Genomic DNA, 25,292 nt, shown 5'->3' on the forward strand with positions numbered 1-25,292 from the left:
GTGTTTCTCTCTCCTTTTAACAGCTTGGATATAAGGCAAGACTATATGATCTATTTGTAATTGTCAGTATTTGAAGTGGCCACTAGGTGTCGCCTTTGGGCCAATGATGAGTTAATGGTACTAAGAATTGTTCTCTTTTTTTCAGTGTTAAATCAAGATGTCTTCATTGGTGGCCTATGATGATTCAGAGTCAGAGGAGGAGCCCTCCCCTCAGGTGGACGGAGGAGCCGCAGCAATGTTCCACACAGAACCTGCAGGATTTAGTAGCCCTAATTTAACGCCCAGTCATTCAGGTTCGCTTTCTAAACAAACTACAATAGAACATCAGCGATGGGTCACAGAACAAAGTAGCTCTTCATCGCTTGTTCACCCTAAACATGAACACTGGGACACGGAATACTATAGTGAAAGAAAAGACAGGCATTTTACAGACAGCTCTGCTGCTGTCGGTTTCCCGGCGAATCAGAGGAAAACTGGACCTGTGCAGCCTCCTCTCTGTCTCCCAAAATGTGTCACTGATGCTTCAAATCCAGCTAAAAGACAACATTCTGCCATGCCTGGTATCAGACCGTATATCCCCAAGAGACAGAGACTCATCCAATCAGAGGAGGCAGACGACACTCAGAACCCATCAGAGCAGGTCTCAGGGAATCAGACCAGGAAAGGCCCAGTTCTCACAGACGTGTCATCCAGAGTGAAGCATTACCTTGGTGAAAAACCCCAAGCAGCCGGGGTACCCAGGAAGCTTTTAATGAGTCTGGAAGGCCACCAGGGGCCAGTCAATACTGTGCAGTGGTGCCCCGTGCCTCATATTAGCCACCTGCTGCTGTCTGCCTCCATGGACAAGACCTTTAAGGTAATGACAGCCCCCCTCTTGTTGTTGAATTGATGACATTTAGTCTGTGAGGCAATGAAACAGGGAACGGCTTGCTGGAAGCCAATGGATTGGCCTCTCTAGCTTAAACAGCCTTATGGACTAAATGCTGTTTATTGGATTTCTAATTATGATGCATTTTGCAGGCCCAGTTCAACAGTTTAGATGTATTTGCAGAAGTGGAGCAAACATACATAGATTTATTTAAGTGAGATGATACATCTTAAATGTTTATTTCCAATAATTTTGGCTATAGTAGACAGCTAATGAAAACCCAACATTTGGTTTCTCAGAAAGAATATTACATGATACCTGTTGAAAGATTTTCAATACTAATAGTACAGTTTGCTACAGTTTGTGCATGTACTGTGCAGTATATTAACTCAGTACTTAGTAAGGCTCATTTTGCATACATTTTAGCATCTGTGCATCATCCAGGAAACCCAGTTTGCTTTTCTAGCATCTGCATTGCTGGTTCTGGTGTCTCCCATCTTCTCTGGGATAATACTCCACAGATTCTCTGTAGGGTTCAGGTCAAACACTGATGTCAAAAATGATATCAGCATGTGAGTAACACAGGCATCAGAACCTTTAGCAGTATGCACAGGTGTCAAATTATGCTGGAAAATGAAATGTTTACCAACAGAAGGAAGCATGGAGTGCTCTAAAAGTTCCTGGTAGGTGGTTAAATAGACTTTGGAAAGGATTTAAAGAAAAAAAAGGCCTGGCACCTCAAATCCTCAGTGAATGGAAACTTTATGCTTTGATTCTTTGCGTCTCTAGATGCTGGAACGGAGATTTCCAAATTGAATGCAAACTTTACTTTCTGCTAAAAAAATATATATTTATTTATTTTTTTACTGCTGAGCCAGAGTTCATTCCTTGTCGCCCTGGTACCATACTTATAATGTAGCTGGACAGTAGCAGTCTTACACTTTTATTGTTTTGTACAGCTTTTCAGACAGTAAATGAACATTTCATTCCTTAAAGTGCAGCAGTGAACAAATGTAGCAAATGTAAACAGTGTTGGAGAAAAAAACATGGTGCAAAAACGCATTGATATGGAAGTTCAAAGCATTAAATATGTATACTGTGCAAATATGCAGTATTTTGGTTTGGTGTTATCAGTGTAATGCAGAGTCTGTGACATTATTTCGATTTTTATTCAACATTCAGCTGTCTGAAGGCGGTGGGGAAGAAGCTGTTTCGGAATCTGCTGGCCCTGCATGGAATGCTGCAAAGTCTCTTCCCAGAGGGCAGCAGGGAGAACAGTCCATGGTGGGGGTGTGAGGGATCACTGATTATGTTACAGGCTCGGGACATGCAGCGCTGGGATGAAATGTCTTCAATGAAAGGAAGAGGAGTCCCCATGATCCTCTCTGCTGTTCTCACCGCTCTTCTCAATTTCTTCAAATCTGAGGCGCTGCAGCCTCCATACCACACAGTGAGACAGCTGCTCAGAACGCTGTCCTGGATGCGTCCGTTTGAAGTTTCTCCTGAAGCTCTAACTCCAGCTGCAGACCTCGACTCCCGAAACTCTTGATCACCCTTAGCCTTACAATCCTCTCAAGGTGGCAGTTATCCTGGCTTCTGCTGCACTTTTTCCTTCAACTCATTTTTCCATTAACATGCATGAATGCAACACTCATTGATTTTCACATCCTTGTTGTGTAATAAGTGACTGGTGACTCAGCAGTAGGGGTGTAAATAATAATCACTTTGTATCGATGCATCGATATGTCCACAAGAGTATCGATTCATGTTTTTTTTCCCCACCAGTCTAATTTTATCCATTTGCTCCTGGACATAATTCTGACTCCCGTGCTGCGGTGGCGCTAAACCTATTTTGCCCTCCTACCTCGCTTCCTTTAGCCTCTACCCTCTTTCCGCTTGCAGTATTTTTTGATCCAAGGCCTTTCAGAATCTATAACACAGAGGCATTATTATTTTTCAGTGAATGAGGTTTTCATAGGCCTAGGTGTAGTACAACTTTGCTACTTCTGTTATTTGCTGATATTACAGCGATCATTTATTAATTTCAAATTTGAAACGTTTTTTTAGCCTGTAAGGTGAAAAAATTGATGCTGAATCGAATCGCCATGATGGGTGTGATTTACACCCCTACTCAGCGGTGTATCTGCTATAATCATGCTATTTCTGTGCTGAGAGTTATAATGTTCAAGCTGTGCAAACGCCGTTCAAATAGATTGTTTCACAGCAAATTATAAAAGTTCTGCAGGTCTGTAGTAAAAGCATAAACGGGAACTGATTAAAAAAGATGCAAAGGAAAGCTTCCTTTGATCTCCACCCGCCAAATGTCCTCTGGACGGCATTTCATTAAGGTTTTTGCAATGGATCTGCTTCACGGACATTACATCGCAGTACTGTGTGTCGTCTCTGATCCCATATTTGTTGATCATCTCCTCCCAGTTGTCTAGATTTCCTTGGTTTGCAGCTTTTCTTTAACATGCAGTTGTTTTTTTCACATACTTGTTTTGTGTTTGCAGGGGGGGGTTCCACTTTGCTGCTCTCTGTTTTCTGTGATTTGCAGCATTTCTCCTTTGCATGTGTTGTTTGTGAGTTTGGTCCAATTTTTGGGGTTGAGAGTCCGATTTGACTTTGTTATTGACAAGGCATTTGAACCCATTGAAAATACCTTTTTAGGTCGCTCCTGTTTAAGATTATTGTGTTTAATTTTGTTAGTTTGAGTCAAATTACTGAATATACAGTCTTAAGATCAAAGGTGTTATATAGAACCTTTTCTTTTTTCTTGTCAGAATAATTTGAGTTGGGTGTAACCCAGGTCAAAAAGGCCTCTTACCAAACTTTGAGAGCATGTAGCAAACTAATGCAGCCCGAAAACCAATATCTGCTCTGCTGCATCGATTCACACTCTCACCGCAAACCACCGTTTTCAGAACGGTCCGTCGCCATCAGCTGGATGTGTGTCAGAACCCTTGGGACTTTCCTCGTCCCTCTCTTCTTTTCTTCTTTGTCTCTCCCCCCCCCCCCCCCCCCCCCGCGCCTTTTCATTATTTGACACCTAGAAAACAATCCCTCATCGTACCATAGTAAAGGTCAAGCAGCACAGCTATCTGCCTGCTAGCACACAAACATTTCTCTGCCTCTGTCTGTGAAATCATGCGCTGCACTAACATCCTTTGAGAACTCTGACTAATTAATAATTTAAATATGAATGAGTTCATTTGCATAATCACACAAGTTGAAGTGATATGGCAGCACGGAGTGTGGCACCTGGAGAGGGCTGCTCACAGCAGATGGTGTAGGATGGATGGAGGGGAGCTGCTTTCTGTGAACGAATTAAGCTCCTCTTTTCTGTTTCAGAATGAGTTTACCAAATGATAATGAAACAGTGAAGGTTAACAAACCTATGTTTTGCAAAAAATGTCTTTGAACTCCTACCTGCTACAGAAACACAGCAATACTGCTCATGATTTCTTTCCACCAAGGTCACAGAAAATGCTATTTAAATCTCACGCTTTGCTGCAGTTGTTGTGTCTAACATCCAATCAATCTTCTGCATTTGGTCATGCAAACTTTAACACATTATAATGGGAATTTTTTTTATTTGTTTGTAACATTATCCCAGCAAGACTATAGCCCAATTCACACTACCTTTTTGAAACCGTGCCGAGATCAGTCTCTGTTGAGTGTAAATGGCACGCACAACTGAATGAGCTGATGAGCTGGGGATGTGGAGTCAAAGTTAGACTAACCCCATCACTTTTGTTAAAACGCCTACAGTTTAGCTTTCAGCACATTCATCCCAGGAAAACCCCTCTGCAATTGGCTGGTAGACTTCCTCACAGATGGTCCTCAGTCAGTCCGGGTTGGACAGAACACCTCTTATGTCATCACCCTAAGCACAGGCTCCCCTCAGGGCTGCATCCTGAGCCCCCTGCTGTTCACCCTAATGACATAGGGCTGCGTCCCCATGTTCACCACCAATGAATTTTGCAGACGATACCACGTGGTGGGCCTCATCAGAGACGACAACGATCTGGGCTACAGAGAGGAGGTAGAGCAGCAGGTGGACTGGTGCAGAGATAACAGCCTGATCCTTAACGTGGAGAAGACCAAGGAGATCATTGTTGACTTCAGGAAGAACCGGCTTAACCACGCTCCACTGCTCACCAACAGCTCAGCTGTAGAGGTGGTCAGCAGCACCAAATTGCTGGAGGTGCATACATCACAGACAGGTCAAGCAGATTCTGCAACAGCTTCTTCCCCATCGCCACCAGACAGCTGAACTGTTGAAAAAACTCTAAATTATGTCACAGACTCTGCATCGCACTGATAACACCAAACCAAAAATACTGCATATTTGCACCACATATATTTAATGCTCTGAACTTCCATATCAATGCATTTTTTTGCACCATGTTTTTTCCACCCCACACTGTTTATATTTGATCATTGAAGCACTTTAAGAAATGTAGATGTCATGAGAGCTGTACAAAAGGAAATTTCGTTTTGTACACACTCTGTGTGTACAAAATGACAATTAAAGTTGTCCAAGTTTAATTCTAAATCTAAGTCTACTTAACAGATATTTTCTATTTAATAGAAATAGTTGAATAGTTTTAGATCAGTTGATTTTTTTTCTCTATTCATTTCATGCATTTATTCTTACTACCTTATTTAACTTGTATTTATTTAACCAAGTAATTTAAGTATTACAATAATTTAATCCCGTTGTTAAAACAAACTGTGCTTTATAAGCAGGAATCCTGAAAATAAGCCTATCCAAATTGTCAATGGTTGACTGTGTTCTCTTGATGAGTAACACTGCTGACATTTCTGCCATTTTTGGCCATTTATGCAAGCTACAGTTGTTGACATGACCATGATTAATATTTCTGTGGTCTTTGTTTCACATTGTTGTCATTAAAACAACAATAAGAAAATATTGATACGACCATTGTCAACCAATAAACTGTCTACATGTGAAAAATGTCATTATCATTCCTGAAATAACGGAGAGGGGAAGTTGAAACTTACCACACTCTCTTCACACCGCCAAAAAGGGAAAAAAAAACCTTATAGGGGTGCTATTGTGGGTGCTATCAATTTGTGATATCAATGCCTTAAAATGTTTCAAAAGCAGTTTTAACATCTTTTAATGATTTTTCTATACCTATTTATGCTGGAAAAATGCGTGAAAACATGCATCCCATCATCAAGTTTTAATGTCAAACATGACATTGAGAAAATTGGATAGGCGAAAAACTACAAATTTCAAACTATAATTAGCTTTTTTTGTTTCGGTGAATTATGAAATCTATATTTTTTTTATATTAAACAAGATTAGGAATATAAGCAAATGAAAAAAACAATAATAATTTGAAATTATAACAGAAAATAATTGGGAAAATTGACTAGTCAACTCTATGGACTTGAAGTGTACCCCTAATTATTACATCTAATTTGAGCAAAAAGACAGTAATCAGAGGCGCATGCATTATGAGGTGAATAAGTGAATTAGTGTATGGTAATCTGGTAATTAATTTATTTACACAATTTATTTATTGCAACAGTTTCTGAAAAAAAAACAGAGAAAAGAGACTAGATTAAATATTATTTTACATTTTATATTCAATCAGCAGGTTTGTGCACAAGTTTAGATCTGTGAGGGGAAAACAGAGAAGGTCTACTCTTTGCTCTCTTTGCTCTGACAGCATGAGGTTTTCAGGAAGAGGCAGCTCTTTCTGCGTGTGTCAGACAGTGCTTTGTGAATTAAGGAATAGGGAGACAGTAACAGTAGAATGATGGCTGCTTTCACCTGAAGTCATTAAACACAGAAAAAGGTCACTACATTTGTCTCCAGTCTTTTATTTTTTATTTTTTGCTAGATGGGTATGAAAAGCCCCCAAATAAAGAGATAAAGTCCCCAAGTTGCCACAGCTGGACTGTTGTCTTTAGTTTTCCTTTTCTACTGATAGTGGCTCAGGAGGACAGGAGGAGGCAGTGTTGGTTTTTCTAAATAAAGCACATTTTGATATTTCAACTCACTTCAAACTCTGATTATAATTAGAGCAAATGTACAAATATACAGTATGTTATATCATATTATTTACATTGTTTTAACATAGTTTTAAAAGGTCATACTAAAGGTGCGGTTGCTTCTTTTAGCTGAGATCTTTTTAGATGCAAAAACATGATGTACACAAGTCATTTAGGATACTTAATAAACAAGACTTAATCTTTTTTTGGAAACAGGTGTTTAATTCAGTGCTGTAAGAAATTATAGTATAAATCAATGCAAGTGAAGATTTAGGAAATTTGGGGCCCCAGGCAAAGACAGGTGGGGGGCCCTCTGAATTGAGAAGACAACACATAAAACAAACCCATTATACTGATACAGAAATGTTAATAGAATAGACATCCTTTTTTTTCTAGGTTTTGTCCCTCTCTTTGTGTCTATTTTCTTGTTGTTTTCCTCTATGTTTTGTACTCAGCTGACTTTTCATGCTGTCTCCAAAGGAATGAAAGATTTGTCCAAGCACTAAGCACTTAGCTGATTGTTCCTTCCTGTGTTTCCAAAAACGCGACAGGAAAAGTAAATAACACGGTCCTTCTTTTCACTGTAGACAGACTGTGAATCATGACAACAGACAAGATAGTAGAGAGCAGGAGGTGGGGTTATGAATCTACTTGCTCTGGAGAGCAGAGTTCGCTGCTTTTTTATGTTGTCGCCAAAGTCTCCAGTAGCATAAAAAAGTTGCTAGATTTGGTGCTAGGTGCTTTTTTTGAAATGAAAGTGCTAGAGTGGTCTAATAAGTTGCTAACTATGGCAACAAAAGCACTACGTTGGCAACAGTGCGCTTGTTTTCAAAGGGTTTGCTGGTGTCTGTTTGGACCTTTCTGAACATGTGCAGCAAATGGACTGATCCAATGTGGTGGACACTGAAGCAGGGTCTGAGACAAACTTAATATTATAAGCCTTCTAATGGCATTTTAGCAAAAGGGTTTTTATCCAAAACATAATTAATGTGCACAAATAAGGAATAGTTGTATTAACTACACATTTAAACAGAGTTTTATGGGGCACTAGGCAACTGCCTAGTAAATCTCCCTGAATCCATGTTATTTGGGAGGCATGAAGGTGGAGGTGTCATGGTTTGGAAATGCTTTCCTGAAGCAGAACCTATTCAACCCAGGCAGGGAGGGGACACACATTTTGTTTTATCTGTTGTTTAAAAAGCAAAACAGTGCAAATGTTTTGTGCTTAGATGTAATTAAATCGTGCCAAGGTTGGAAAAAATAATGTGAGAGAAGCTTTAAACGCCAAAACTGTCCATTATGTTTCAAATCATTTCTAAAGAACAGCGATAATCAAGTCAAGGTGGGTCTTGTTTATCCTTTTTACGGGGAGCTGAATAAATTAAATCTAAGCAGTTCCTGCATTCCTGCTTTAGAAAGTGTGTCTGTTCATTCAAATGTCCTTTTAGGGACTCAATTCCGCATACGTTGCTGAAAAATATGTTCAGGGACATCCTTTATTTTGCTGCACTCCTCTATAATGCCCTCCAGGGCCGAAGATTGCAGGTGTAATCATGATAAATTATAGCTTCCTTTAAAGCAGGGTTTTATTGTCTAGATTTATGCCAGCTTGTCACTCATTATTGTTCCTTAATAGACATCCACAATGCGCTCTGCCTGTTACGGCCTTCACCACTTTGAATTCAGCCTTTGTTTTCTATTCTTCGTGAACTGAATAGAGAGCCGGGATGTAATCAATGAAGTCTTCACTCTTCTCTCTTTGCTCCCGTCTCTCAGCTGACATCCTTCATGCCTCAGACGTCTCTTCCTCTGCCCTGTCTGTCAGGCTTTTTATTATTATTCCAGCCTGTTTTCATCGGTTGTCGCCATGGCTACTGCAGGTGTGAAGCAGCAGTTGTAGGCTAATAACCCCCATTACCGCTTGGTTTTACCTATCAGGAGTCACTCTTAATGAAGGGATTGCCCCAATGAGTGATTCTAAGGATTCCTGCTGCACAATAATAAAAGAGCCGTGTTGTTTTTCCACTGATGAGTCTTAGTTTGATTATTGCTGATATGTGTTTTTAAGATCTGTTATGTAAGATTCAATATGTGGTTATTGTGTTGCTGTTTTTTTTATGTTTTGGTGAGATTTTCTTGTGGCCTTCAGATGGCAGTGTTTCTCTAAGTCAAAGATCACACAGAGATCAGCCACATCCTACTGCACGACGAAAAGAAGCTCCCCTAATAGATGGATCTGTCACAGATTTCACATCACGCAATTAAAAGTGCGGCTCTTCTCCCATCTCTTTCCCACCCCGGGAGCCATCTCTGGCATTGTGCTTGTCTAACTTCTGCCAGTTGGATTAGTATGTCACTCTTCTCTTATCCGTCAGCCTTTTCTGTCTCCCCTGGGAGCAGCAGTACAGTTCCTCTCGCTCTTGTTTCATATGCTTTTAAATAATGAAGCACAGAGCGAGGCAGAGAGGGATCGGCCACGCTCGGCGGATCTTCAAAGTTCGTCTGTGGTGCCTGGTAATGCTGGGGAAGGGAAAACATTCCCATCATTAACACCTCACCTCAGCCGGCTCCAGACCAGACAACCCGTCGGATTTCAAGCTGGGCTTCACGGAGAGGCCTTTATGGCCTGGTGTTTATCAAAGGGAAGCAGGCGTGATGATTAGAAACCTGAACAACATTTTCACCAAGTGATCCTTTCGTAATATGGATCAGAAAAAGAAGACAGACACAAAACGAGCTGCAGAATGGCTGATTAACACCTCACTTATTTATGTAGGTTGTTTTCCCCCTCATGTCATGTTTGGCAGTCATGGCTGCCATAGCTGCACGCTTTCATCTCCTGCTCAGTCTGTTATCAGAGGAACCTTTCACAACAAGAATCCATTACAGCCATAACACCTGATTTATTACCACACTCAAAAGCATTAAATGTGATTAATTAGGAAAGTGTTTTTCTTTTAAACATAGAAGCTTTATCGCAATTTGTTTCTGCCGCATTTCTGAGTGAATTAATTAGGTTTGATCATTAGTAAAATGAAAAGTAATTAGCAAAAATGTCATTACTGCTCGATTTGAAAAAGCTAAGAAAACTATAAAGAAAATAAACACAATGCTTCCTTTGTTTTAACTTCAGCAGCTTATTTATGGTCTGTTGGTGCTTCTTAGGGAATGAGAATATAGCTGAGAGGTTCATTTCTTTGAGTGATTTAATTTGAAAAGAGTGGAATATGTAGCTTTGTAGTGAAGGATTTCACATCAAGATTCACACAAGATTCAGTTGATCAAAAAATGTGACTATCACATCAGATGACATTTATAAGCTAACATCTGTTTTCCTACTGAAAAGTAGAACTTAGACAATGTTCCTTTTGCATAAATCCACCTTCTTCACAGCAGTGTGATGTAAAGCTATGAATTCTTATCCTCTCCAACCTTTTTCCAAACTCTGGGATTTTCTGAGATTTTATTCTGAATCTGGATCACTGGCTCTGAATCACAATCCTTCTTACCACACTTTTTCCTTCCTCTCAACGTTCTATCACTTTGCTGAGATAGACCCATCTGTTAGCAACAGGCTAATTTTGCAACAAACTTTAGCATTTTTCTTCTTTCTCTGTGGGGCCTAAAGCGATGCAAGCACGTTTTTGTAGTTGGACCAAAGGGTTAATGCTTCAATAATCAAACATAGAGATTGACTATTATACAGGTGCTGGTCATAAAATTAGAATATCATGAAAAAGTAGATTGATTTCAGTAATTCCATTTAAAAAGTGAAACTTGTATATTATATTCATACATTACATACAAACTCATATATTTCAGATGTTTATTTTGTTTAATTTTGATGATTACAAATGACAACAAATGAAAATCTCAAATTCATCATATCAGAAAATTAGAATATTACTGAAGACCAATAAAAACAAAGGATTTATAGAAATGTTGGCCAACTGAAAAGTATGAACATGAAAAGTATGAGCATGTACAGCACTCAGTATTTAGTTGGGCCTCCTTTGGCCTGTATTACTGCAGCAATGCGGCGTGGCATGGAGTCGATCAGTCTGTGGCACTGCTCAGGTGTTATGATAGCCCAGGTTGCTCTAATAGTGGCTTTTAGCTCTTCTGAATTGTTGGGTCTGGTGTATTGCATCTTCTTCTTCACAATACCCCATAGATTTTCTATGGGGTTAAGGTCAGGAGAGTTTGCTGGCCAATTAAGAACAGGGATACCATGGTCCTTCAACCAGGTACTGGTAGCTTTGGCACTGTGTGCAGGTGCCAAGTCCTGTTGGAAAATGAAATCTGCATCTCCAAAAAGTTGGTCAGCTGCAGGAAGCATGAAGTGCTCTAAAACTTCCTGGTATGTGGCTGCGTTGACCCTGGACCTCAGAAAACACAATGGACCAACACCAGCAGATGACATGGCACCCCAAACCATCACGGACTGTGGAAACTTTACACTGGACTTCAAGCAACGTGGATGAAGTGCCTCTCTTCTTTTCCTCCAGACTCTGGGACTTTGATTTCCAAAGGAAATGCAAAATTTACTTTCATCAGAGAACATGACTTTGGACCACTCACCAGCAGTCCAGTCCTGTTTCTCTTTAGACGCTTCTGACGCTGTCTGTGGTTCAAGAGTGGCTTGACACAAGGAATGCGACAGCAGAAACCCATGTCTTTCATACGTCTGTGTGTGGTGGTTCTTGAAGCACTCACTCCAGCTGCAGTCCACTCTTTGTGAATCTCCCCCACATTTTTGAATGGGTTTTGTTTCACAATCCTCTCCAGGGTGCGGTTATCTCTCTTGCTTGTACACTTTTTTCGACCACATCTTTTCCTTCCCTTCGCCTCTCTATTAATGTGCTTGGATACTGAGCTCTGTGAACAGCCAGCCTCTTTAGCGATGACCTTTTGTGTCTTGCCCTCCTTGTGCAAGGTGTCGATGGTCGTCTTTTGGACAACTGTCAAGTCAGCAGTCTTCCCCATGATTGTGTAGCCTATAGAACTAGACTGAAAGACCATTTAAAGGCTTTTGCAGGTGGTTTGAGTTAATTAGCTGATTAGAGTGTGGCACCAGGGGCCATCAATTTTGAACCTTTTCACAATATTCTAATTTTCTGATATGATGAATTTGAGATTTTCATTTGTTGTCATTTGTAATCATCAAAATTAAACAAAATAAACATCTGAAATATATGAGTTTGTATGTAATGTATGAATATAATATACAAGTTTCACTTTTTAAATGGAATTACTGAAATCAATCTACTTTTTCATGATATTCTAATTTTATGACCAGCACCTGTAGTTTAAGTTGGGGGGACCGTCAATTTAAGTATACCAATGAGTGATCACCCAGTTTCCACTGTTTCTCTATTTATCACTAAACATTTCACAGAAACATGCCTGCAACTCGCTTACAAGCAACCAGAGAAAACTCCTATTTTCCAGCCTGATACTGGATGCTGTCTAATGCATATGAGTATGCATCAACACCTTTGTTTATAGATGTTGGAGATCGGCCTGTTTTTCAGTGTAGTCCTGTTTCTCTGACTGTGACTGACTGGATGTGCTCTCTCCATCCTCTGACATGAGAGATGGCTTGGGGCTCATCTGCCTGGCGGAGTGTTTCCTGGACAGTTGCCTTTTGCATCTCTGCTTCGTTTTCTATGTCTGCTTCTGTCTCCTTGAACCCCAGTCGGCCTCGGCAGATGGCCGCTCACACTGAGCCTGGTTCTACTGGATTTTTCTTCCTGTTAAAAGGGAGTTTTTCCTCTCCATTGTCGCTACAAGCTTAGTGTGAGGGATTGCCTTCGAGTCAATGAGTCGATGCAATCAACTGGTTTTCTAAGGAAAACCAGTTGATTTGAATCAATTTGACTGTATGATCTTGTGAACTGTAAAGTGCCTTGAGATGACATGTGTTGTGAATTGGCGCTATATAAATAAACCGAATTGAATTGAACTAACGATTATTTAGCAACTTGATTAATATGTCGAATATATTTTTGATTAATAATCCGTTAAAAACAGGTTCCTTACAGAAGATTTTTTACTAAATTAGACCAGGTTAAACTGAAATGTTTCCACTTTAGGAGTTCTGGATAGAGCATATTGACAGATGAAAAAAAATTTAATCTTTAATGCAAAATGTTTACATATTTTTTTTTACAATTTTGATATAGTTGCTGCTCTGTGTGGGTTTCTCTGTCAGCTACAGGCATGTTTTACAGTCTCTATTCTCCATTTAATGATAATCGATTAATAAGATAGTTTATGTTTATTTCAATAATCGATCAGATTAATAGTTTCAGCCCTACATTTAAGATATAAGATATTGGTTTCAAGACTGGCTCGAACATCACCTTTTTATCACTTTTTCAAGTGTGCCATAAGATAGAGATAAAATGTCTTTGTTTTATTCTCTACGATTATATCTTGTAATTTAATTTTGTTTGTTTTTTTCAGTTTATTCAAAGTTAGGAGGAAATCTCTGCCTTTGGATTCTGCCTTGAAAATCAAATCAGTTCAATGCACTGATTTTCTTTGCATGTGGGATTTTTTGAACTGCCATAGATTTCAAAGCTACAAGTTTTCTCTGAAGCATAGCTTTTCAGAACTATACAATCTAATGGGTATTAAAGGGATTTAGTTGCAGGAAGGTGGGTTTATTTGTGACTTTGGCTCCTGTCCATGTCTGGCAGGTGTGGGATGGAGCAGAAAGTGGACGATGCCTCAGGCTTTACACCTGCCACTCGGGAGCCGTGCGTGACGCCTGCTGGACCCCCTGTGGGCAACAGCTCCTCACCGGCTCATTTGACAACACGGCTGTGATCACTGATGTGGAGACGGGTAAGTCCAGGCAATTCTCGCTGTAGCTCTCAAGCACAAAATGTTGCCAAACAAAACACTAGATTTATGTGTCGGGCCATAAATACTTAATGAATTTAATCTGAATAACCTTTACAATCATATGCTTATTAGAAATGGAACGATGCAGATTTTTTAAAGGCTAATACCAATATTTACATTGATCCCTAATATCTGCTGCCAAGGTTTTTGGACTGAATTTGGAAGCTGATGATGATTTTTCTTCCTACATTTACATAATAAAAATTACATTATGTTAAGAATTGATAAATAAGTCTCAGTTTTATCAACATTTATTAACAAATCCAACAGACCCTTAATAATTTATAGCAAATGTAGGGAGCTGCAATGCATAAAAGGGTTGCGTGATCTAAAGCCATGAATATTATCATCTTATTTATTAAGTTGCAGAACCTTTCATAAACCCAAAGCTTCTCTCACTCAGTTTACTTCTAAAGCCCTTGCTAAAACAGAAAATAAGAACTGTACAATTCATTTGAAACACATAAGTTGTAGATTTTGTCTCATTTAAGTGCAGTGAAGAAATCTGACCTTTTTTTCTTTTAAACTGTAACCCTGTCAAAACTGCAGAACCGTAAAAAATCCAGTAGAGATCAGTTGCCTCCAATATGTGTCCTCAATTCATTTTAAGGACCATTTAATCCTGTGGAGTGCAGCAGTGGGAGCTTTCGCACTAAGGTCAACACTTTAAGAACATCAAGAACACGTGCAGACATGCATTTTATGCTTTTTTGACCCATCTAACTGCTTAATCTGTAAAAAAAAAATAAAGGGAAGAATTAGATCTGAAGAAATGGGAAAATCATATAAGATGTTAATGATGTTTCTCATCATTAAATATAATGATAAGATTCATTTCATCATTTTGTCAGAGTTATACTTTGAGATAATTAGCATATTCGTAAAAGCACTATAATATAGGAATAATATTTTGTGTTTTTATGTTCTGTCGCTTGCTTTGTCAAAATATGTCCATCCATCCATCCAACTATTAATCTGTCATCCATCCATACTTCCATCTATCCATCCGTCCGTCATCCATCCATCCCTTCATCCATCCATCCATCCCTCCATCCATTCATCTATCTATCCCTCCATCATCTATCCATCAATCCCTTAATCCATCCATCCATCCAACTATCCATCCATCCACCTATCTATCGACCCATCCATGCGTCCGTCCGCCATCCATCCATCCATCCATCCATCCATCCATCCATCCATCCATCCATCCATCCATCAATCCCTCAATCCATCCATCCATCCATCCATCCATACCTCCCTCCCGTCCTCCATCCATCCATCCCTCTATCCTTCCATCCCTCCATCCATCCAACTATTATTCTGTCATCCATCCATCCATCTATACCTCCCTCCCGTCCTCCATCCATCCATCCATCCCTCTATCCTTCCATCCCTCCATCCATCCATCCATCCATCAATCCATCAATCCATCCATCCATCCATCCATCCATCCATCCATCCATCCATCCATCCATCCATCCATCCATCCATACCTCCCTCCCGCCCTCCATCTATCCATCCTATACAATTTATCCTCCAGTGTCAATTTTTTTTCTTTTGTCATAAATAATAATTGGTATAATATTTATAATTATATGAAAATAGTGATGTAAAGAACCAAAGGCATTTATTGAATGAGGTACCACTCCGTCTCTCTGTGTTTGTCTCCATGTTCCCATGCCGGTCCAGCCGCACATGCATGGTAGTCTTAACTGTGTAGCTGTCACTCAGGGCATAGCCCCCACCTGACCATAAAATGAGCTTCGTAAAGAACTTCCAGAGCTGAAAATCTGAACCCGGGCAAAAAATAAATTCCGATTTGTCAGCCTTGTGATTCCTTTTTGTGACAAAAAATATGCATTCATTTGGAGAAAATGCATAAAATAAAACATTAAATCCACCAAGGTATTTGCAACTTTAGGGTCAGCACATGGCTTTCAACCGTTTGCACTTCCTCTCTCAGAGCATCTGTCGATACTGTCAATAAAGCCTACGGATATTAGCTTGGCCAGCCCATTAAACATGCAGGCAGCTCCAGGAAGGGAATCAATAATGGATACATCACCACAGGGGCAGCTACCATGACCTTATACTGGAACGGCACTAACCACAACTATAAACAAACAAATGCTTATTTGATCGCCGCTGTCAAAGTAGCTTCAGAGGAATAGTTAAAGAAATGTCACGCTTCCAAACAGCTCTCGTACCGAATCTTGCCTTTGCTTTTTTAAATAAAGTTTTCTCTCCCACTGTTCCTCATTTGAAAGCAATTAAAACCCTATTGTTTCCAAGGTTAAGAATCCTGCATGCGGGTGCAACAAGAAAAAGACAATAAGACAGCCTGAGATGAAGCAAATTCAATTCAGTTGCATATTAATGTGGGAGTCGGGAACACGGCTTGGTTTCGTTCATGACTGTAGCTCCGTTTAACACGAATGAGCTGAAAGCAAGTTATTGACGGTCTAAACTTAACCATACACAGTCACCCAACAAAAAGGAGAATAAGCCACTTCCAAAATGTGTCTCCTAATAATTAGAAAACACCAAACTAAGTAGACCCCCCCATCATTAATTGCACGCTTTTAAAAATGCACTATTTCCATATTATTTACATCAACAATATACATCATATAAAGCCCTCAAAATGATTGGCACCACAGTTAATTTGGAAAAAATTAATAAATTAGGGAGACCTGGCAGCTGCTCTGGCTAGAGGTATGGCCATATTGAGGTAGGTATGTTGTTTTACTATCATCTGACCACATATCTGTGTTGCTAAAATGGTATCTTGCCTTCAATTCAATTCAATTCAGTTTATTTATATAGCGCCAAATTCACAACACATGTCATCTCAAGGCACTTTACAGTTCAACCAGATCATACAGTCAAATTGATACAAAGTTTTCTATCTAAGGAAAACCAGTTGATTGCATTGACTCATTGACTCAAATACAATCCCCCACACTAAGCATGCTTGTAGCGACAGTGGAGAGGAAAAACTCCCTTTTAACAGGAAGAAACCTCCAGCAGAACCAGGCTCAGTGTGAGCGGCCATCTGCCGAGGCCGACTGGGGTTCAAGGAGACAGAAGCAGAGATACAAAAAGCAGCTGTAAAAGGCGGCCCCGTCCAGGAAACACGCAGCCAGGCAGACGAGCTCCAAGGCAGCTCCCATGCCAGAGGACGAAGAGAGCACATCCACTCAGTCACGGTCAGAGAAACAGGACCACACTGGAAAACAGGCCGATCTCCAACAACTTCACTGTTTTCAATATAGAATTGAAGCAGGTTCAGTCTTGACATAATTAAACCCCCGAGTTACTGGTGTACTGATTAAAAGTTCTTCAGTACTGTGGAATATGATTGAACCTTGTTCAGCTGCTGGAGCTCATAAGTCAAATTCTATTAAAATATTAAGTATCTGTCCAATTAAATCTGAGGAATAAATTATTTTCCTTTCCAGCGACTCTAAAAAAGCTTATTTCTTTGGATTAAGCCGTTTTTGGAGTTCATGCAAAGATAATCATCTCTTCAATTAAAACTGATACTAAGATTAAGATTCAAAATATTCCTCAACGGGGATTTATTCAAAGTAAGATCAAAATAAACAACATGAAATTTTAATTTAATTTAATTTAAAACAATAATAACTTATTTTTTATTTTATTTATTTAACCTTTATTTAACCAGGAAGTCCCTTGAGATTGAAATCTCTTTTTCGAGGGAGACCTGGCCAAGACGGCACACCAGTAAAAATACAAACAGAAATACAACATAGACAAAATCTCACATAGAGGAAAAGACAGGTCACATAGGGCAGTTACATTTTTGATAACATGACATTTTAACATGGCCTTAAATTCATTCAATGGGACTAGCTGATTGAAATGGAGCAAGTTTTGCAAATTATTCCAGGACCATGGAGCAAAGTAAGAGAAGGATTTCTTCCCCAGCTCAGTAAAATCCATTGGAACCTGGTAAGAGCGCCACCTGGTGGAACGGAGATGAAAATGGCTGGAATTTAGCTTGAGGCGATTTACATAAATATGCCGGCAGTTTACCCAACATGGCCTTGTATAGAAAAATATACAAATGAAGTTGTCTACGTAGACTTAGTGACGGTGATGGATGGATGGATGGATGGATGGATGGATGGATGGATGGATGGATGGATGGATGGATGGATGGATGGATGGATAGATGTTGCAGTATCTACAACAACCCAAACACACAGGATTTCAGAATTAGACATCCCCAGTTATTAATTTCATACACTCACAAGATCTCAAAACCCTGTTAAAAAAACGTCACACCCATGAGTAGAGGTAATGCAGCCTGATGATATTTACACCGCATATGTTCCCCCTATGTTAAGAAGAGGGGAACGTTATTTGACGGGGTTTAGAGGCCCATCAGATTGCGTTCTCTCCTGATGTCATTTACGTTGAGTTGCAATAAATACAAAACTCTCTGCAGGTTCTTGTCTTTGTCATCAACTCTATTCAGCTGGCTTTTGAAACACACGGCGGGAAGGTGGGGGCCAGGTGGTGAGGGTTAGGGGTGCGAGAAACGCAAAAGTAACGCAATAGTTACTTTTACTAGTAACAAGTTACTTTTATTGTGGAGTAACTCAGTAACTCAGTTACTTTTTGGGAGAAGTAACTAGTAATTATAACTAATTATTTTTTTGAAAGTAACATGCCCAACACTGCACATTGCTAATGCTGATGTACTTCTGCTTCAGCTTAATAGTTGATGAAATTAAATGGATCCTGAGTTCTTCACAATGCAGTTGACTAAATTCGCTCAACGTTTTCTTTGCAGAATTGTTTTAATTCAACAAACAGCATCTCAGAGGAGGACTTGCTGGTTTGATTTGGAAAATTTGTCAACATCCTTGAATATTTGAGCTTAATTTTGCAAATGGTTTGATGATCTCCTTTTGAAGTGTCTTTCTGAATACAGATATTCAGGTTCTGTTCGTTGCAAGATGCCCAGCCCCTGACTTAAAAACAAGCCCCAGTGTTATTTATAATGCGGACGTGATGTGACACAAACTTTCTTCAAGGGTTTTGTTTTTTCAGTTCAGGGTCCCTGAAAGATTTAAAGGATCATCAAGATGGTTTTGGCAAATATGAGGTTGTTCATTTTGGTCAGCAGTAGGTTTAACCAGGTATTATTCTTTGTATTTAGTCTTTGATGCTGACCCATCCTAAGGGAATACAGACCTGCTGTGCCATCAGCCTTCAAACTGGGGGAATGATGCAGGCAGGCGGTTTCAAACTGAGGGATTGATGGAGGATCTCGGCACACAGAGTTGTTGTTTATGCCTGAGGTCAGTTTTGGGCTCAAAGGCTCTTGGTCTGATGTTTATTTTTTGGATTTGTTCTCGCCTCTTTTTCCCAGGACAATGGATTATTAGTATGACCAAACACAAACAGAGGAAAGTTTGCTGAGTTAGCAGGCTCCATACTGCATCGAAAGACAAAACAAACTGAAGTCTGGCATGAACTTAAAATAATAACCAGGAAAACAGATCATGCTGACAAATAAGGTCAAATATGTTTCATTTTTCAAGAATATTCAGTATGAGAGGCTGCCCTTGTATTAACAAGAATTAGACACATTTATAATAGTTCAAATAAAAGCTTCAGATTTGTAATAATGTATTAAGTATAATAATAACATCATTTAAAAACTATAGATTCTCCATCATTCTTGAGGTGATTACATGAATGGTTAATCAAGAATCTTTTTCCAGATGCAGAAATGTGTACAGTTACTGTTATGTCAATTACAGTTTTGGGGATCAGCTGGATGAAAAAAAATAAAAAATAAAATAAATAAATAAATAAAAAAAAAAAAAAAAAAAAAAAAAAAAAAAAAAATATATATATATATATATATATATATATATATATATATATATATATATATATATATATATATATATATATATATATATAATATATATATATATATGCTGGTGAAGATTCTCAGTCATCCAGGTCATAGTCATTCCAAAAATAGGTAAAAAAAAAAACTTTTTTCAAAGTTTGAAGATGTTTTGATTCCCATCCAGGAAGCTTTTTCAATTCAAAATGTCAGGAACACTGTAGCAATAAGTTTGAGGTACAGTAGCCCATCAAAACCTTTTTTTTGTTTTGAAAACATTTCATTTTTCAGCTTTCAAAACCCTACAATTCAGCAATTGAGTTCATCCCTTCCCGTTAACATGGCAACCCCAACCTCTGTACAGGAGAGCAGAAGACCTTGCCTATTCAGCCAGGCCGACAATCCCCTTTAACGACCTCCCTTTCACACACTTAGATGGGTATGGGGCATTGCAGGCTTACAAAAGACCCCCCATTCCAAAGTGGTGGACCCATTCGTCCATTTCAGTTTGCATGTTTTCAAAACAAAAACAAAATTTTGATGGGCTACTGTATGAAACCTCAAACTTAACACTATTTCTGACATTTTAAAAAGCTTCCTGGATGGGAAGGGAAACATCTTCAAACTTGGAAACAAAGTCCAGTGGATTGTTTTTTTTTACTTTTTTTGGAACAAATTTATATATCATAAATAATTTTTTCCCTCCTTCTTTATCCAATTGTGTCTCTACTACAGTGTTAACTTAGCTACAGTTGAGAGGACTTTCTATGTGTTTGGCAGCTTAGCTTGTTGTTGACCAGATGTGTAAATGTTTAAGGGGTATGAATACTTTCACTTTTTACATATTCCACCCGTGTGATTTCATATAAACAATATAAACGCTGTTCTTTGAAGTCCTGAGATTTTTGTTAGATCAAATTAAAGATATAACAGAATCATGTCAGACAGGTAGGGGAGACGTTTTGGTCCATTATCTGAAGATAGAAAGAGAACCTTACAAAAACTCCCAGGCATGAGACCTTTAAACAGAACAGCCAGTAGGGTCATCGTAACTGGAGGATCTGTAGGCATCCACACCTCAGGTGGAAGGAATTTGACAGATTTCCACATTTGGAGGGTGGTTAGATTCAGCCTGGTTCTGCTGGAGGTTTCTTTCTGTTAAAAGGGAGTTTTTACTCTCCACTGTCGTCACAGGCATGCTTAGTGTAAGGGATTGCTGAAGAGTCAATGAGTCAATGCAATCAACTGGTTTTCCTTAGATAGAAAGCTTTGAATCAATTTGACTGTATGATCTGGTGAACTGTAAAGTGCATGTGATGACATGTGTTGTGAATTGGCACTATAGAAATAAACTGAATTGAATTGAATTCAAAGACATATTTTTTTTGCTGCTTTTTTTTTTCAAATCTCATTTAGTTCTGTAAAGCAAAAAATATAAAATGTTCATATTTTTTTCACTCTGCTCAAAAATTATGCTCTTCTTGTTTTAACAAACTAAACACATTAAATCTTAATAGAATAAGAAAATAATAAAGGAAATCTGGGCCAATCCAAAGATTTTTAGAAAAGTTTACTTATGCTACTTTTTCATAATCTTGGTCTTCGCTGGAATCTGGCGAGGGTTTCATCTATGTGCCTCTCTACCCTGAGGGGCACCATTGCTGCTCTCCAAGTCACACCATATGTCCTCGTATCTACAGTCATCAACTGCATGTCAGCTCTATGTTAAACTATGATAAAGAAGAGGATGGATCACCCCCTGTGTTAGCTTATCTATCATTCTGAGACAGCTAATTAATATTGCTTAATTAAAACATGAGGATGCTCCATTTATTACAAGGTAAACACTGAGTTCTCAATGTCTTTCCAAACATGAGTTCCAAATCTTCGTTAGAGATCTTGGCTGTGGGCAAGCCAATTAAGCATGAAGTGTGGAGCTGATGAGAGAGCCTGTTAAATAGTTGGGTTCGGATCTGCTGGGTCACATTTTGGATCAAACTAGTTTACCATGAAGTGAGAGTCTATGACTCACCCATCTGCTTTAGAAACACTTGCCGGGCAAAATGCATAATAAAGTGTTTTCGTTGAGGGCTAACAGCTTCAGAGGCTTTTGGGTGGGTCTTTGTTGTTTGTTCGATGAATTAATGAGGAGCCACTGAGCCCTGAGCAACCCTTTGAGTTGGTGGCTTGTAGTCTGGCCTCATGTTTTCTCAAAAAACAAATTTCTGGTCCCACCCTGTCAGAACTAATTATATTTAAGCTCCTCTGTGCTCTTGTTTTAATTTTATGTGTGACAGTTTTAAATCAACATAGATCTAACAGCCTCCAGCCATAACAGGGTTTTTTTTCTATATATTTTTTTCTCCCCCATCATAAGTTTCATCATTATCTTGGAAACTAATAACTACAGCATGCTTTTCTATCTGTATAAAACTTGTTATGGTCTTTTGTGTGATTTGTTTTGGTTTTGAATAGTAGGAGCTGAGATACTAAATCTATTTATCTATAATAATAAATCTATTTAAACATTCGCATCAGTGCTTTGGCAGCTGTTGATTAACTGTATCTTTGATCCTCAAGTCATTTTTAATTCGTTATTTGATTATCATAAAAAATCTGTTGTATTATTTCAAAAAGGTATAATGAGTCCTTTACAGATTTAACTGTTAAACAAAAAAAAAAAAAAACCAAGGCTAACAGCTGAAGACTGAAACCAATTTTTTTTTAAATGGAGTTTACATCTAGAAAGACAATGTGCTCTACACACACCCTTACATGCAAAGCAAAGTGGCCTTTGATTTATTATAGGAGTTATATAAGTTCATGAAGCACTTAATCCGATGCACCTGTTAAATTTATTGCTAACAGAAATGGAAAATAAGCCAATCACATGGTAGCTTCAAACTTGCTGCGTTTCAAAGAGAGCATCGAAAAAAGGAAGAAAGGAGAAACGTGACTTTGAACGTGGCAGGGGTGTTGGTGTCACACAGGCTGGCCTGAATGTTGCAGAAAGTAATGATTTACTTGGATTTTACACACAGCCTCAGCTGTGTGTTGCAGGCAGTACTCTGAAATGGTCCACTAGCAGCTGTAGTTTAAATAATCCTTTTTTCCAGCTAACGTACATGGAATAGCTGAACGCACAAGAAATTACAATTTGCATAGAACTACCGGTACAAAATATAGTATTGGCACTAAGTCCTTTTCCAGTGTTGCCCCCCTACAGCACCTTTTGAAAAAAGGCATTGCATTAAATTGCCCTTCCCTTGGCTACAGTGCTGGAAAACACATATTACAACAAAATATTTGGAGAAGTGGGTAATATTTTTATTGTTCTAATCCTGCTTCTTTCTTTTTTTCAACTTCTTTGCTTGTGTGGCTGCGTTAGCATGACACCCACTGATGTGACCTAAGTATTACAATGCATATTACATTTCCTCCGGCTTTGGACGACCCAAGTGTACTCTTGAGTTTTTTTTTGTAGATACCTTATTACAATTTGAATGTAGTGTGAGATTTTTTGCAGCAAAGAGTTTTACACCCTTGATCCCATTTCTAACTAATGAACATACTTTGAAGATGCGAGGTTCCGAAAAATATGGAAATTTGCTGATGTTTAGACCCTCATAAGACACATTTTCAATATTGCAGTACACATTCGAAGATAGATAAATGATACAGAACAAGCTTTAAGTAAAAGATTGTAGATACCAAGAGTAATTGCGTTCCTAAAAATCAACAACTTCTGAAAAATATCCATCATATCCTTGCAAGAAAGATTTAAGTTAAAGTTTTAAACCTCATTATTATACAACACTGAAGAATTTTCATTAATTCTACACAACTCTACCACTTCAGAACATTTCCTGATCATGACAATAATATCTCAGCCTTGATAATCCTTTTATTCATTAAAACTATTATTTCAGCCCTTCATTTATATTGTTTAGAAGATGCATTGGCAGATTCATTCTTGCATTAAGCAGCCATGGCTTGAGATAATTGTGAGGTGCATGCACTCTCACTTTGTCCATTTCCTGTCCATTGTTTATATGTTTTCATTGGTTTGTCAATAATATATATATATATATATATATATATATATATATATATATATATATATATATATATATATATATATATATATATATATATATATATATATATTGTTTAAATTGAGGCTTGTGTAACATTTTTATCATGATGTCCTTATCATCATTTAAACGAAGGAGGAAGTAATAACTATTGCTCCAAGAATTGTAAAAAAAAAAAAAAAAAAGAAAAAATCTGCAGTACATATTGGGGATTGTTAAATGTCAGAATAATCAGCATTTGCCTAAAAATAACTGTATTGGTCTATCTCTATGCCTAGTTTATACTATTCATAGTGGTACAATTAAATGATTGCCAATTCTTAAAAGCAGCGTATTTTTTTTTTATTTTTTCAGTAGTTTTTTTTTTAACGGGTATGATTGTTTTGTATTGTTGTAGGGCAGCCAACTGTGAAAGTGGACAACCAATTCAAGGTGATGTGTGTGGCCGTGCACCCCAGCAGCCCGGATGTTTTTCTGTGCGGAGGCTACAGCTCGGTGGTCAAAGCCTGGGACTCTCGCTGCTGCAAGGTAAAATCTTTTACCTCCTGTTATATGCGCTTTAGATTAACATGCACAAGTATTCTCAACTCTCAACTAGTTTACATTTTTCCAAAGTACATGGTTAATATTACCATAAAATGTTTTAAGCTGTTTTAAGCTGATGTGTTATTAGATTTGTCTGACCCAACCGGAGCTAATTCTTTCTCACGTTTAGAGTCATCGTGTTTCCTTGCCATCTTCAAACAGTTGTTTCTTCCTGCCAGTCTACCATGAAAAGTAAAGGGCATGACAGACATCAAAATATTGTCCCACCTGAGCTGCGGATTTCTGCAGCTCCCCCAGAATTACCATGGTTCTCTTAGCTGTTTGTCTGATCTAGTCTTTTCTTACCTGTTTTGTCATTGTGTAAATTTTTCACACTGCCCCACAATCTAGTTGTGAGCCCAATGAATTACAAACAACCTTGCTAAAATACCTAGGGTGGAAGCAGTCTTGCACAATTTAAGGGCAGATTAGACTTCTGCAACTGCACACATCAAATGTCGCTTGGGTCTGGTTGCGAACCAGTTTTGCTGGTATGCTTCTGCACCGTCGGTCTGGAATTTCTAGAGACGCACAGCAGTTTCCTTTCAAAGCACAAGGAGGAGCCTATTCGAGAACTCGCGAGAACTTCGGCGTATGGTCACAAGGACTTTGGCGGCGCTGGCGGGAGGGTTTATCTGCAAAACAACAATGGCGCGTCTGCAAGATATCACGGTCATGGAGATGGATCTAGGGTTGCTAGACATCGAAGACGAATAGGTTCTGGCAGATCTCCCTCCAGGAGTTGGCAGAGACCTTGGCATCTTGATTAATTTGTCTGAGGCATTGTACAAGTGGTTGTACTTTAGAACCTCCTCAATGAACCATTCGTCGTAGTTGTCCATTGTAGTTGTTATTCAGTTTTTGAAAATGGCGCACCCCGGCACCGAAGCGAGAAGGACAACCACAC

The 25,292-nt window shown here is 38.8% G+C and overlaps 1 protein-coding gene across 1 annotated transcript in view; it reads left to right on the forward strand.

Annotated features, from left to right (window-relative positions):
• Window positions 1-25,292, forward strand: part of wdr25 (WD repeat domain 25) — a 42,346-nt gene that overhangs the window by 5,093 nt on the left and 11,961 nt on the right. Inside the window, exons 2-4 of the mRNA XM_038278183.1 lie at window positions 146-856; window positions 13,603-13,750; window positions 24,198-24,328. Coding sequence (XP_038134111.1) covers window positions 158-856; window positions 13,603-13,750; window positions 24,198-24,328 — 978 coding nt within the window. The 5' untranslated portion in view covers window positions 146-157. The remainder of the gene's footprint in view (window positions 1-145; window positions 857-13,602; window positions 13,751-24,197; window positions 24,329-25,292) is intronic.

This window comes from Cyprinodon tularosa, unplaced genomic scaffold (assembly GCF_016077235.1).
Source record: "Cyprinodon tularosa strain WSP-4 unplaced genomic scaffold, ASM1607723v1 ctg139, whole genome shotgun sequence".
Taxonomy (NCBI): domain Eukaryota; kingdom Metazoa; phylum Chordata; class Actinopteri; order Cyprinodontiformes; family Cyprinodontidae; genus Cyprinodon; species Cyprinodon tularosa.